At 53.2% G+C, this 15,937-nt stretch overlaps 1 protein-coding gene across 3 annotated transcripts in view; it reads left to right on the top strand.

Annotated features, from left to right (window-relative positions):
• The window catches only part of PRDM5 (PR/SET domain 5), a 119,033-nt gene extending 116,825 nt beyond the window's left edge, over window positions 1–2,208 (top strand). For 2 of the 3 annotated variants that reach the window (XM_070414164.1, XM_070414161.1), the window contains one exon: window positions 482–2,208. In XM_070414164.1, the coding sequence (XP_070270265.1) occupies window positions 482–753 (272 nt within the window). In that variant the 3' untranslated portion in view covers window positions 754–2,208. The remainder of the gene's footprint in view (window positions 1–481) is intronic. The other variant, XM_070414162.1, reaches the window with a different exon arrangement.
• The last annotated feature ends 13,729 nt before the right edge of the window (window positions 2,209–15,937 follow it).

Raw genomic sequence — 15,937 nt, 5'->3', positions numbered from 1 at the left:
GCATGTGGGCACCGTGTCCCTGTACAGGGGCCTGCGTGCCTGCAGGTGTTTGGGAACAGGAGTGATGTGGCCTGTGGTGCATGTGGGCACCGTGTCCCTGTACAGGTGGCCTGCATGTCTGCAGGTGTTTGGGAACAGGAGTGATGTGGCCTGTGGTCCACGTGGGCACCGTGTCCCTGTACAGGTGGCCTGCATGTCTACAGGTGTTTGGGAACAGGAGTGATGTGGCCTGTGGTCCACGTGGGCACCGTGTCCCTGTACAGGGGCCTGCGTGCCTGCAGGTGTTTGGGAATAGGAGTGATGTGGCCTGTGGTCCACGTGGGCACCGTGTCCCTGTACAGGGGCCTGCATGCCTGCAGGTGTTTGGGAACAGGAGTGATGTGGCCTGTGGTCCACGTGGGCACCGTGTCCCTGTACAGGTGGCCTGCATGCCTGCAGGTGTTTGGGAACAGGGTCATTGGTACCTTTCGGTCTCTCCTAGGTGTGCGACCTGGCGTTCAGCCTGAAGAAAATGCTGATCCGACACAAGATGACGCACAACCCCAACCGCCCGCTGGCGGAGTGCCAGTTCTGCCACAAGAAGTTCACGCGGAACGACTACCTCAAGGTGCACATGGACAACATCCACGGCGAGGCCGACAGCTGAAGGCGGGGCCGCGGGGGTGGCCTGGCGGAGCCCAGCTCTCCCCGTTAGCGTGGCAGAGGCAGCCAGCGGCACGCACTGGCCTCACAGCCCTTGGTGCCCACCTGTAGAGTCTGTAGACACACCTGCAACAAGAAAGCAATCCCACTCTACCAAGAAGTGGTGCAAATGGGAAAAAAAGACAACTTTGTAGCCTTACACAATAGACTTGTGCTCTGTTCCTATAAAAATGGAAGGAGCGTCTTGGCCATCTCGCTGATGAAGGTGATTCACATGCACACTGTAGGCCTTTCTATTATGCTGTTTGTGCGTGTGTGTTGTGTGCGTGTGCATATGTGTGCATGTGTGTGTGCATACGTGTGTGTGTGCATGTGTGTGTGCGTGTGCACGGGCGCGCCGTGCACATGCCGGTTATTGCCCCTGGTTATTGCTAACATAGCCATAAGGAAATTCAGATTCTCCAGACTCCTCACTGTGGACAGGATGCGGGCAAGGTCCCACGTCTCCACACGATGGCCCATGGGACTCGCTGTTACCAGGGCCTGTGAAATGGAGCAGGTGTTGCTCCTATGCGACACCTCCCGGCCGCAGGTCAGTTTAAAATAAAGAGGCAGCTGAGCGCTCACACCCCCACGGCACTGCTGCTCATTTTCAGCAATTCTGAGGAAACGTGACTGCTCCCGTCATGCAGACGCAGGCGCTCACTGTGATAAGATCTGCACAGGAGCGACCATAGCAGTGACACGCTCACCAGGCGGGGGCCTCCTGAAGTGAGCAACACACGAGCGGACGTACCGAACAGGGAAGCAGGAGGGTGGCCCACCGCGGCGGCGGGCAGCGAGGGGCAGTGTCCGACGTGGACCAAGCCCGCCCTCCCGCTCCACAGCCAGCGGCTCTTCCAGATCTGAGTCCTCAGAGCAGAGACATTCTGTCTGGGAAAGGACACTTCTCGGAAGCCTGGCCGTAGCGATTCTCAAACACGTTTGCCTTACCTTCGACCTTCCTGTGATACTAGGAATCCACAGGATTGACACGGACACGGATGCTGAAGGGAACTTGAAGCCAGAAGTGTGTTTCTCCCTTTAGGTTCCATTTCAATGAAATAGCTGAGGGCAGCACAGAATGCACAGCTTGTTTTGGGAGAAGAGATGAGAAAATGTGATAGTGATTTCAAGGAGCATATACGATAGAGGAATCCAAAACCAGAAACAAATTAAAATGAAGCCCAAATTCTGAACCAATCTAGTTGGAGCCGCGCCGCAGAGAGGAAGTGTCATTCTGAGAAGTTACTTGGTTCTAACAATGTAGGGAGGAAGGTTGTTACCTGAACACACAATGCTTTATAGTCAGTAATCTCATTTTAGAATTATATTCATGCTCAGTTTCAGTTTTGAAGGAAAAAAAAAAAAAAAGACTCCATGTAGACACTTCAGCTCTGTAAAATACGAAATTTGGAGCTCGCCGGAGATACCTTTAAAACATGTAAATTCCCAGAGTCTCATTTAGCTGTCGAAGGGAGGCTCTGCAGCATTTTGTATCTGAAATTATAGACTATTTCGCAAGGACGGACTTGGTCTCGTTTCTCCTGGCGTTTGTTTGAGCGGCGTATTTTTAGATCCTGTGTTTTCGGGCGCCCACGGCTGCGCTCCCATCGCCGCACATAAAGGGACAGCTGTGCGGCTGGCGGGGCGCATCACAGAACGTCTGCCCGGGGCTGGGGTGCTGCCTTCCCCCGCGGGTGCTCCCCACCCCACGATTCGGGGAACGTGAGGTGAGGAAGGAAACCAGATACGGGGTGGTGTGATCGCAGCACCTCCCGTCGGGGCCACTGGGGAGGCCACCCCAGAACCACGAGTCACGTGAGCGGTAAGAGGTGCTGGGCCTTCCCAGGCTGGAGGTCGTGTCCTGGAGGACACGACAGACAAAGCTGTGGCCTGACCTGCCTCCCGGCTGTTCGAGGCTCTGAAAACCGGGTGTGGTCCCCGTTCCCCCAAAGCACCCTATTGAGAAGCATTTCGATCTGTTAGCACTGGGCCCTGCGGCTCCTACGGCCCTTAGCATGGCCGTTCTGCGGGTCCGATGGGCGTTAAGAGCATCGATGGGCATCCAAGAAAGGCCTGCAGGTGAGCAGCAGGAAGGGAGCCGCGTTGAAGAAACCTTCTCCTCTTCCCTGCTCCCTTCCTTTCGCAGGAAAGGGACAGACGCAGGTCCCACAGAGTCGGAGCTCAGTGATTCCAAGAGGGATTCAGTACTATGGTGGGGCCCGTGTCCTTTTTTAATTATTAGCTTTGACTATGGACATTCAAGGTCTTTGTGGATGTTGAATTCTGTCTGTTTCATAGTCACTGGCTTATTTAATTTCCTTTCCTCCTCCCCTCTTCCTCCTCCTCTCCCTCCTCCCCTCTTCCTCCTCCCCCTGCCCTCTTCCTCCTCATCCCCCGATTTTCAGTTGTTTGCCAGAGAGAGCACTTTATGGATTAGTCATGACCAGCAGTTGCAGCATAAGCGTATGCATTGGGGATTCCTTCTTGGGGTTGCACAGGATAGTTCACAGGCTGCTTTTAAGAAACATCTATGTCACATGTGCGTGTGCATGTGTGTGTGTGCGTGCGTGCCCGCACGTGCATGTGCATGTGGTGTGTACGTGTGTGTCTGCAGAGCTTTCTTCTGTGCCGAACTCACACATGAAAGTCCATTACTTTGCTCCAGACTCTTCCTATGGCAGCCAGCTCACTGCAGAGTGTGAACACCACGGGTCCCAGAAGGCCCTGCAGCCTCGTTGGGGTATTATATTTCACTGTGGCCTCTCCCAAAACTGGGAGGGAGGGAAGGAGGGAGGGAGGGAGGGAGGACAAGCACTGGAAATACTTGTGTGTTTTTTTCCTTTTTCCTTCGCTGATCTAACTGTTGCTTGTGGAACTCACCTTGTGGTTGTGACTATGTGGAGATAAGTAGGTCGGAGAAAATGTGCTTCTTTGAAGCCCTGAGACTTGCCCTTAGCCTTGAGGGTTACTCCCATGTATATAGATGCAGCCCACCTTCGGTAACACTTTTATTTTACTGTGAGTCCATCATCGATCCATATAAAGCAGTCCCAGTGGCGTTGGCCCTGAGTTTCAAGAAGAACTGGAACCAGCACGGTTCTATAGTGAAGGGCAAAGGAGCATTTTCAAGTTGTTTTTGATGAAAGAAGAGGAAGTAGAATTACTCCCTGGCCTCGTGCCTCCACACTTTGCTTCTGAGCAGTTCTAGTCGGAAATCAGAAGTCAGGCCGAGGTGGCCTCCAGGCAGTAAGACAGCATCCCCTGTTCTGCTCCTTCACAAACAGCACGTGGAGAGGAGCTCACCGAGAACCACAGGAACCCGACTTCCGGGCACCTGACTTCTCTGAGCAAGAATGTTCCGAGGGTCACCCGTTCAGAGGTGAGAAAAGTTACGCTTAGGTTTTAGGTGTTCTTGTTTTTTAAAGTCGTATTTCAGCATCTTGGTGTCGCTTCGATCCTGAGAGGTGTCCCTGTTACAAAAAGGAGAATCCTCGCCATCCTCATGCCCTCCCGTGTAGACTCGCACACCCTGCATTCGCTCATCCAGCGCCTATCTCCGTGTGGTGGGGGCGCCGTCCTCTGCAGCCGGCCTCACTGCCTGGACCGCCTTGGGTTCGACACGATGTTGTCACCGTTTGTTGATGGGCTGTGTGACAGCGTGAGAGCTCGCTCGGGGGCCTTCAGCCTGGGCCCTGTCAGCGTCCTGGATTCCTCGGCCATGAACGGGACAGAATGCAACAGCTTTCTTCTACTACAACGGGTCCAACTTTATTTCCTTCCCTGAGAAAAATGCTTAGCACGATGCTGTAAAGCAAATGTTTATATTCCTTACTAAAGAAGCTACCTCACTGTTGGGGAGCATGTTTAACGTCCTAATTCTGCAAACATTGAGGCAGTTAGAATAAACTTTTGTTCCTTGGGCCTGCATAATACACAGCAGGAGAAAACTGATCTAAGATTTTGAGAAATGTTGATCAGTAGATGCTGAAGATTGAGAAAGGAATGAGATCACTGAAACAATCATCTAAATTAACGTGAAGGAGTTCATGCAAAATACCACTGTTTCTTGCAAGAAACACTGTGGACTTACCAGAAGTTAATGACATCGGCAGCCCCTAAAAGTCCACCTGCCACTGCTAAATAGTCTAGAAATGAGAGATTCCAGCTCACTGTGGCTCCAGCACCTCCCATCCCTTCATTTCTCAGGTGTGTCTTGGAGAACAGCAGCCGATGCCCTGGCCTTCCAGCTCGTTCTGTCTGACATCTTTTGCATGTTTGGCAGGTGGATCTGTTTTTCTCCCCCGGTTTCTCTGAGAACTGTTGAGTATATGTCAGCTTTCAGTGTGTTTCTAATAAACAAGCCGGGGTAGGAGTTCTCAGTCTGTGGGGATGACTGCCCTGTCCCCTCGACTCCTCGGCTCCCGTGTGGCCGGCTGGCGGCTGGTAGGGGGGGGTCTGTGCTTAGAGAGGAATATGTCCTTTTTTTAAAAAAAAAATACATTCCACTGATTTTTCACAGAGAGGAATGGAGAGGGATAGAGAGCTAGAAACATCAATGAGATCAGCTGCCTCCTGCACCCCCCCCCCCCACCGGGGGTGTGCCCACAACCAGTACATGCCCTTGACCAGAATCGAACCCGGGACCACTCAGTCCGCAGGCCGACGCTCTATCCACTGAGCCAAACCAGTCAGGGCGAGGAATATATCCTTTACCCCTAGCATACGAATGGCATCAGCACCAACATGTAAGTCTGGCCAAAGCCTGACACTGGACGTAATCCAAGACCCCTTTGTATGGGATGGTTCTCGCTGACCCACAACCTACACACAGCAAAGGAGATTCCCTAAGGCGTGTTCCAGAGGCCTGGGGACCAGGTCACCAGTACAGCTGAGGGATCTGAACTCACACCCCCCCTGCTCCTGGGGTTTGATCGTGGGGCAGCACATCCTGTGCTCATTCTTTAACCTGGTAAAGCGACCCGAAAACGGAGGTGCTGGGCTTCCTCCTCTGTGCTTTTTCCTTCCTGAAGTAGCTATCGGCGTCTGGGAAGCCGCAGTGCCTTGGATGGTCTGAAATTAGCTTCCTCAAATGGAGGCAGACGAGTTCCTGCTCAGTGGGAACTAGCAGCAAGCAGAGGGGGCGTGATGCCACACGTGATGCCACACTTGATGCTCCTGGAACTTGGGTGTCACGTGGCATGCTGATGAGTCTTACAGAGAACTAGGGGCTCGGTGCATGGATTTGTGCTCGGGTGGGGTCCTGCCAGCCCACCCTGATTGGGGCTGACTGGGCCGAGCCGACTGGGCTGGGCGGGCCGTGGGGAGGGGCCTCGGGCAATTGGCTGGCCAGCCCTGCCCCCTGGTCGAACTCCTGGTCGAGGGGACAATTTGCATGTTAGCCTTGTATTATATAGGATTATATGCAGTAAGTAGGGATTCTGAGAAATCAAATTATGTGGGCGTTAACCAGTCACTGTTGTGACTGTCCTAGGTCTATTTGATTATTGAAACATAGGCAGCCCTCCCCTGACCTTCCCTGTGGGGATCAGGGCTGCCCCACAGCTGACGGTTGGGAGCTCACCTTCTCCCCCATCAGAGCGTGGTCCCCACGGTGTCCGACTGGGCCTCTCGGTGGACAGACCGACGGTGGTGTGAGATTTGCTGTAGGAACTGGCCCATGGGCATCAGGGCTGAGACTGAGGCCGGCCGGTGCTCTGCCTGGGGCAGTGCCTCTTCTCAGGGAAACCTCAGCATCTGCTCCATGACCTTCCCGGGTTGCAGGAGGGAACTTCCCTCACCCAGACAGTGGATCACAGCTGTGGGTTCCACGCACCAGGCCCTGCCCAGCAGCCAGGGGTCGCACCCCACACGGACGTGGGCTCCGGTGTGATGTGGGCTTCCCGTGTGACATGCACTTCCTGTGTGATGTGGGCTTCCCGTGTGACATGCACTTCCTGTGTGACGTGGGCTTCCCGTGTGACATGCACTTCCTGTGTGGCGTGGGCTTCCTGTGTGACATGCACTTCCTGTGTGATGTGGGCTTCCCGTGTGACATGCACTTCCTATGTGATGTGGGCTTCCCGTGTGACATGGACTTCCTGTGTGACATGGGCTTCCTATGTGACATGCACTTCCTATGTTCTGTACCCAGAACTATGGCTTCTAACTGTGAGTGTGTGTATGTGCATGTGAGGGTGTGTATGTGAGAGTGTGCGCATGTGCATGTGAGCATATGTGAGTGTGTGTGCACATGAGTCTGAGTGTATGAATGTGTGTGCATGTGAGTGTGTGCATGTGAGTGTGTGCATGTGAGTTGAGTGTGTGCATGTAAGCGTATATATGTGCATGCATGTGCATGCATGTGCATATGAGTGTGCATGTGAGTATGCATGCATGTGAGTGTATGAGTGCGTGTGAGTGTGAACATGTGTTAATGTGAGCATTGTGCATGTGAGTGTGAGCATGTGTGCATGTGTGAGTGTGTATGCATTTGAGTGTGAGTATGTGTGTATGTGCACGCACATTCATACACTTGGAAAGCTTTATACAGAAATATCCTAAGCGAGTTTTCAGTAACACTAACCTTATCCTTAGGTTCTTATTCCTGGAACAAGTGTAATGGTCTCAATATGAATTCCACTTGCCGAATTCCAGAGAACCAAGAGCTTAAACACATCTTTTAAAACGACTCACACGACCGGAGCTCAGCGTCTGTTCCTGTCCTTCCCGTGTGCTGCCGGCAGCGGGCCTCACAGCTGGGCGAGGGGGTGAGAGGATGTGCCTCCTGAAGTTAAAGGGCCAGCTGTTCCCCTAAGAAGCTCCCACTTACTGAAGGCCTGCTTTTACTGAGCGTAGCATTAGCTGCGACGAGAAGGGGCCCAGAACTCAGGCTTCTCATGTTGAGATGCCACAGACACGCACACGGCAGGTTCCAGAGCTGGTGCCCCAGGCCCCGTCCTGCAGGCGAGCTGGGCCACCGAGACTGCTCGTCCCCATGTCGGGGACGGCCTCATGCCCTCGTCCAGGGCTCCCCACGGAGCCACGCCTCGAGCATCGGGTGCCACAAGCTTCTGTGCTCTCCACTGGGCACGTTTTATAGTTTTTAAACAATAACTAGTTGGCGTGAATGAATCTAAAAGGTACTTGCAGGTGTGATGGGCTGTTTGGGGGTGAGGAGCCCCAGGTGGTGGCCCCGGAGGTTCTGCCTGTTGAGGTGGGACTGTGGGACCCAGAGCTGTGGTCGCTGCCCATCGGCAGGTGGCCATGGGTGCCCGTGGGTGCCCCTCCCCTTCCCTCCCTCTACCAGCCTCGATGTGCCAACGACATGGCTGCCCGAAATGGGAGCTGAGCCAGTCCTGTCTCCTCTGGTCCTGAGCATTAGTGCACGTGTGACTTAACTACATGTGTTCAGACCTGAGTGCAGACGAGCAAAGTATAAAACTATCGACACAGACCTAGGTTAGTCGGTGGTGGAAGAGGCCGTGGTGGAGATTTCCAAATGCCACCAAACCTGAAGGCCTCCCGGTGTCAAGGTGACCCGTGTGCCCGGTGCGGCTGGTACAGCGCAGCTACCCTCAGTGGGAGGGGGAGTGGGGGGCACAACAGCCGACTGACCTCAGGAGGTCGCCACTGAGGGGGACAGCGGGAAGACGCAGAGAGGTCCCCAGGGGGACGCCGTGCCATCCTGAGCCCACCCCGCTGTGGTGCCGGTGGGAAGCAGCCTGAGGGAGGTGTGACTGTGGACAGACGGCCGAGCCAGGAGCCCGCACAGACCGGAGGATGTGGCCTCACAGACGTGCTGACGGGGGCAGCCCCAGGTGCTGGGCCGAGGTTCGGGGTGAGGTCTGCAGCCAGGGCGGCACGGTCGGCGTGAGGTGTGCAGACAGTGTCCTGCTGACACGGGGCGGGGACAGGCTCTAGACCTTCAGCCCCACAGGTGCCATGTCACCCTCGGGTCTCGTCACCATCCCTCCCAGGCCAGGCCAGAAACCACGGTCCCTGGACCTGGCCCCTCCTCGGACCCCGCACACCCGGGGACCTTCCTTCGGAACATACAGCTTTGTAACGTGGGTGGTGGACCGTGTTACAAAGTAAAAAAATACAATGAGATGACCATCTTCACAGGCACAGACAGAGCGTTTGACAAAATGCTGCTTCAGGCTCAGGTAAAATCCTTGGCAAACCAGGAACAGGAAGCGGCTTTCTCCACTGATGGAGACCATAGCACAAGCCAGCAGCAGCGCCGCCTGGGAGCAGAGGACGGGGCTTCCCTGAGCTCAGCAGGGGCCGGCCGCTCTCACCACTGCACAGCCCCGCAGGCTCTGCCAGCGGCTCACAGGCAGCCCGACCATCCGGGCAAGTGAGGCATCGGCGGAGGCCAGCTCACTAAGAAGCGCAGGACACAGACGGTTATAAAAGTCAACTCCATTTCCAAGTGCTAGGAATGAATCAGAAATTGGGGGGAAAAAAACCCCACAAAATTATGTAGAACAACATCAGAAACACAAAATGCTTTGGGTAAATCTAATTAAAGAATCTTAAGATCTGAAAACGACAAAATTATTGAAACGCTGTCCCTGGGTGGGAAGGCTCAATATCGCTAAACTGCTAACTCTCCCCAAACTGACGTCTCCAAGGCAGAAGTTTCAGCAGGCTGTGTGGCTTGTTTGGAAATCAGGAAGAGGATTTTGAAATTCACGTGGGAATGCGAGTGACCGAGCACAGCTGAGCCGTCAGGAAAGGAGTAAATGAGGACCCACGCTGCCTGCCGCCGGTTACGCTGCCCCGGCCAGCAGAGCGGACATCAGGGTTACACAGAGAGCAGGACGGCACGGACACGGGGCACTGAGTGCTGATAGGGAGCAAGGCAGTCGATGGAGAGAGCTGTCTTTCCACCGAGGGGTCCTGGGACCTGGATGGCCTGTAGAGTCAGGTGAGTGGACAGCTCAGAGCCGCTGACCAGGTGCGTGGTGCTGGGTCGGGGACCTGGATGGCCTGTAGAGTCAGGTGAGTGGACAGCTCAGAGCCCCTCACCCAGGTGTGCGGTGCTGGGACGGGGACCTGGATGACCTGTAGAGTGAGGTGAGTGGACAGCTCAGAGACGGACCCAGGTGTGCGGTGCTGGGACTGGAAGGTTGTGACCAGCTCTGCCACCTTCAATATGATCCTGAGAAACGGTGAGCAAGTCTTGGAAGGCTCCCGAACAAAGAGCAACACGAGATAAACGATCAGGCCTGAGTAGGGGATGTTCCTGGGGCCTCAGCATGCAGAACGCTCTGCAGAACGACTTAATGGAGGTACCCAGTGGACTGAGGCCCCAATAGGAGGAAGAGTGGCAGGTGCAGGAGTGACTGACAGGCCCCAGCAAGGGCTGCTTTCTGGTCTCAGCCCTACCCCTGCCCCTCCCCCTTTGCCTGGAAGCTCTCAGAAGCTGCAAAGGAAGGTGAGGGGTTCCAACCTCACTCATTCCCAGGGCTCTGCTTTGCTCTGGGAACTGCAGCTAGCTATGGGGGCCCTGCACCCTCCTTCCTGAGACACAGCAGCTGCTGAGGAGTGACGGTCCCCGCAGCAGAACCCGCCTCTGTCTGCAGCAGACGCTCCTCTCTCTCCCGCCTAAAGGCAGCGCGTTTCAGAGCAACCGGGGGTTTGCCAGGTTTTCATTGTAATTAGTCGGCACACAAATTGCCCGAGTTTGTCCTCAGCCCCGTTTGCCTCCAGCCGGCAGTCAGTGCAATTCGTGAGCCGCCTCCTGCAGGCGGTGGGGCAGCGGCATTGACCTGCCTCGGCGGGTTCACAGCCTGGGTCCCCCAAGCAGCAAGACATCAGCCTGCATGGTAACACGACTATTCTATTTCCCTCTTCGCCAGCCTGAAGACTCTCCGGCCTACAGGCCACTGTGCTGTGCCTTTCGGCACCACCAGTTTGATCAAACAAGATGCACAAAAGGCCCGAGAAGCGAGTTTTGTGGTTGGGTGGCCCGGCTGTTACACCGTTGGGCACCACTATTCTGAAAACGCCACCACCACCTGGCAAAGCCCGGAGGCTCCGCAGCGTGAAGGGTCCACGGGTTCTGGACATTCTCATGGACAACAGGAAACGTGGACCCAGGGCCACACAGTATAACGTCTTTTATTTTTTCTTCTTAAAGGGATTTCTTTTTTTAAAATATATTTTTATTGATTTCAGAGAGAAAGGAAGAGGGAGAGAGAGAGAGAGAGAGAGAAACATCAAACATCAATGATGAGCTCTGGCCAGTTTGGCTCAGACTGAAGGATCCCAGGTTCGATTCCGGTCAAGGGCATGTACCTTGGTTGCGGGCACATCCCCAGTAGGAGGTGTGCAGGAGGCAGCTGATCAATGCTTCTCTATCATCGATGTTTCTAACTCTCTATCTCTGTCTCTTCCTCTCTGTAAAAAATCAATAAAATATATTAAAACAAACAAACAAACAAACAAAAAACACAACATCAATGAGGAGAGAGAATCATGGACCAGCTGCCTCCTGCACGCCCCACACTGGGGATTGAGCAACCCAGGCATGTGCCCTGGTGGGGAATCAAACCCTGACCTCCTGGTTCACAGGTCAACGCTCAACCACTGAGATACACCAGCCGGGATTTTATTTTATTTTTAAATAAATCTTTCATTTTCCAACAAGGATTTAGGGGGCTTAGATGGATTTTATTTGTGGAAATGTTTGATGGACGATGTTAAGAGTATTAAGTGACTAAAAGCTTCGTAAACCCTGTGACGGATAGTCCCCCACGCCTCATCTGCTGGGCAATGTGCGATTTTCATTTTTTAAAAGATTTTTAAGTAGAAATGTTCCATTACTAAGAGGCTTTCTGTCCCGAGGTAAACTCCCATCCTCCCCGTGCCTTGTCTTCATTTCCCTAATGTGGGGACACGGCTGGCCCCGCGCTGACCAGTCCCTGTGAAGCGAAGGCGGTCTGCGTGCTGCTGACTGGCGGGGGTGGGGGTGGGGGCACCCCCAACATTTACGAAATCCTCTCAGCCAGCGGGACTTTGCATCCCACATGCTCCGGAGAGACCTGAATGAATTCCGCCTCCCTCTGGCCTGCTTCCCAGCTTGGCTTTTACTAACTCACCGCTCTGCCACTTGCTTTGTGTCATTGTTTCTACCGACCCCGGAGTGGGGATTGGACATTCCCCAGCTCCAAGGAGGACCTTGCTGGCCGACACTTGGGGCAAAGCAGCTGGGGAAGCAGAGGGGTGGGTGGCATCGGGCCCCAGAGGCGGGGGCCCCTCCCATCCATCACGTCACAGCTGGCAGCACAGTGACAGTGATGGAGGGGACCCTCTGCAGGACAATCTGGAGCTGCAGCCCTGGGGACCCTGCCTGTTTTCGCTCCGCTCTTGCTGAGTTAATGCGCGCAATCAATTGTGCTCCGAGGGCACTTGGCAGAGTCAGAGTTTCTGGGGCAAGTCCCTCACCAGGAGCTGAGCCGTCCGCCATCTATTTCTCTGCCTCTCACCGCTCAGCGTGCCCCCTGGATGGGAGCACAGTCCCAGGTGAAAGGTGGGAGGGCTCACTCACCCGCAGTGCGCCTGGCAGGTAGACGGCCGGCCTCGTCACTCAGGCGGGTCCTGGGAGGTTAATCTTGGCCTCAGTGTCTCAGCTGCGTGTGCTGGTGAAGTGTGGTGGGTGAGGCCCCCACTGGCTCTGCGGCTGAGACGCACAGCCCCCCCGCCCACTTTCAGATGCAGCCCCATGGGAGTGGCCTCCGTGCACGCTGGTACGGGCATTCTTCTTCTTCTAAAGGGTGACACCTCCAAGTTCCCACCTGAGAAGGGCAGCCATCCTGTGCCTGTCCGGAGCGAGCACACACGTGGGAAGCACGGCCACAAGGGTGGCGGGTGACACCACCATGCTGTGGGTAGCGCCTTCCTCACGTGAAGGGGAAGAAGCTGACGTTTTTCAGTGCAGAGGTTGACACCGGGCTCCTTGCTCAGTCCACACATCAGAGGCCGCAGGTCTAGGAAAGTGAGTGAGATGAGACTCCCACGAGGCAAGGAGATCCATGTGTGACCTCACACACAACGTGTCAGCACGTCCCAGGCAGGTCACATGGACGGACGGACTGTTATCTCGTTTCCATCACAGCACCTCACAAAACAAACATGTGGCTTAAAACATCTCTACAAATAGCCTGGCCAGTGTGGTTGAGCATTGACCTATGAACCAGGAGGTCAGGGTTCAATTCCCAGTCAGGGCACATGCCCGGGTTGCGGGCTCGATCTCTAGTGTGGGGCATGCAGGAGGCAGCCGATCAACAATTCTTTCTCATCAATGATGTTTCTATCTCTCCCTCTCCCTTCCTCTCTGAAATCAATACATATTTTAAAAAATCTACATATACATCGTGCATTAGCAATAATCCAATAATGCAAGGGAAGACAGCCGACAAGGAAACAGCAATGCGAACGCACCCCCCCACCCCCACCCCCATCGCTGTCCCTCATGTTCCAGAAGAACAATGATGATCTAATCAGGCTCCTGGGACAGTGGCTGCAGCAGTTTGAACTCATCAAAGAGATCATTTGCCTCAGTACTTAAATTTACTCTCGTTAACTAAAGCTGATTAAAGCTGAAATGCTGTCTTTCAATTTAACTCCTCTCCTTAAGATTCAGTTTGTATCTTTTATAATGTATACTAGAGGCCTGGTACACGAAATTTGTACATGGGGCGGGGGATCCCTCAGCCTGGCCTGCACCCTTTCCAATCCAGAACCCCTCAGGGGATGTCCGACTGCTGGTTTAGGCCCTGTGGGATCAGGCCTAAACCAGCAGTTGGACATCCCTCTCTCAATCTGGGACCACTGGCTCCTAACCACTCGCCTGCCTGCCTGCCTGATCACCCCTAACCGCCTCTGCCTGCCAGCCTGCTGCCCCTACCTGCTCCCCTGCTGGCAAGATTGTCCCTAACCACCTCTGCCTGTGGGCCTGATTGCCCCCTAACTGCTCCTCTGCCAGTCTGATTGCCCCCCTAACTGCCCTCCCTGCTGGCCTGATCGCCCCCTAACTGACTTCTGCCGGCCTGATCACCCCTAACCACCTCTGCCTCAGCCCCGCCACCGTGGCTTTGTCTGGAAGGATGTCCGGAAGATGTCCATTTTAATTAGCATATTACCCTTTTATTAGTATAGATAATACATTAATATGGTAAGATATTATATGCTTTATGAATAAAAAGCTATTTATTGAGTACGCATATTCAAAATATTTAAGAGATTGAGGACACATTCAAATGTGAAAATTTCTCTCATATTCCAAATAAAATGCAGCCAAGTAGGAAGAACTGTTGAGATTCTAAGTACTGAGGCATCTTTCTCTAAGGTGATCTTATTTCCAGGAATGCTGGGAGTTGACTGTAATTCCACGTGTTTTCCTTCGTTCAGTTCTGGACTCTGAGGAGCCACATAGGAGTCCCTGTCAGGTTGAACGGGTCTTCACGGTGGAGGACCTACCTTTCACTCAGTAACTCGCCTTAGAGGAGAGAAGACCCCGTTTTCCATGCAGAACCCTCACACTATGTCCCAACCAAAACCACGCCCCGAACGTGGCTGGATGTGATGTAGGAATGGAGGGAGGTAGGTGCATGTGGGTCGTGCGGGCATTGGACTCCCTGCCCCCCAACATCATCCCCAGGAGATGGCAATGCCGTTGCCTGTGAGCAGGCCATAAACTGCTGGTGAGGAAGAGCGGAGTCTGTGTCCTGAGCACTTCTAGGGGCTAAAGCTCGAGTTACCCTCACAGCAGACAGGGAACTGGGCATGACTGTGCCCATTGTACAGATGAGGAAACTGAGGTTAAAAGTGCCAGATGGAGTTCACAAGCTGGGAAACGTCAGCTCTACTGTTGGAATCTGTGTTAGAAATTTGGTTCAGAAGCAGAATCAGATGTGAAATTCAGAGACACAGATATTCCTTTAATATTGTAAAGGGTTCAAAGGACTTTGGCCTGTCAGATACTAGAGCAAGGTGCTCACAAAGATGGCGTGTCTCTTTCTAGAGATGATGGTGGAGTGACTGTCTCCAATCATGATGTTATAGAGGGGGCTCAGATGTTGGGAAGGATGAGAGCAGAGGTGGTTCTTCATGATCATCACTCTGTATGCCATGACTTTATCCCACAAAACTCCTTTTGAGGTTTCAAAGTTTTCTGAAGCCAAGATTATATTTATTACTAGAGGCCTGGTGCATGAAATTTGTGCACCGGGGTGGGGGGAAGAGAGGTTCCTCAGCCCGGCCAGCACCCTCTCAGAGGCCAGAAGCCCTTGGGGGATGTCTGACTAATGGCTTAGACCAGGGGTGGGCAAACTTTTTGACTCGAGGGCCACAATGGGTTCTTAAACTGGACCGGAGGGCCGGAACAAAAGCATGGATGGAGTGTTTGTGTGAACTAATATAAATTCAAAGTAAACATCATTACATAAAAGGGTACGGTCTTTTTTTTTTTAGTTTTATTCATTTCAAACGGGCCGAGTCTGGCCCGCGGGCTGTACTTTGCCCACGGCTGGCTTAGACCCACTCCCTGCACGGGACTAAGCCGTCAGTCAGACACCCTTAATGCTGCCGTGGAGACAGGAGAGGCTCCTGCCACCGCCACTGCGTTCACCAGCCGTGAGCCCAGATTCTGCCCCCATGGGAGTGCACTGACCACCAAGGGCAGCTCCTGCATTGAGCATCTGCCCCCTGGTGGTCAGTGTGCATCATAGCAACTGGTTGTTCCACTGTTCGGTTGATTAGCATATTAGCCTTTTATTATATAGGATTATTATTATATTTATTATTATCATTATGCACCCCAAAACACCACATCATTTTTAAGATAAGTAAAAGTATTCCAGGACTTGAAATTATAGTTAGCTACCACACAATTAAAGAAGCATTTATTTGCTTTGTCATTTTGAGCAAAAAGGTCTATAGTTTCCTCTTCTTTGAAGCTCAACAACTAGTAATTACCATGATAATTAGTGATGAGTGTGCCTATAGAAGGCAAGTGAATTTTTAAAATAATGGAGTGTGATTCTGAGTTCTGCCTTTATTAGTAGCTCATGTTAAAGCAGGCACTTTTGGTTCAAGTGATGAAGGTACAGTTGTCATGGTACAATGGCAAAACAGTACTTTTGCCTGCGCCTTTATTCATAACAATATCTATTTGTTACCCATACACACATACAGGTAAGTAAATAGATAGAAAATATGTATATACTCACACATTCACACA

Source organism: Myotis yumanensis, unplaced genomic scaffold (genome assembly GCF_028538775.1).
Source record: "Myotis yumanensis isolate MYYU_CA2020_CCGP unplaced genomic scaffold, mMyoYum1.0.hap1 SCAF_5, whole genome shotgun sequence".
NCBI lineage: Eukaryota > Metazoa > Chordata > Mammalia > Chiroptera > Vespertilionidae > Myotis > Myotis yumanensis.
The sequence above is the reverse complement of the archived record's forward strand: the minus strand, read 5'-3'. Positions and strand labels throughout refer to the sequence as shown.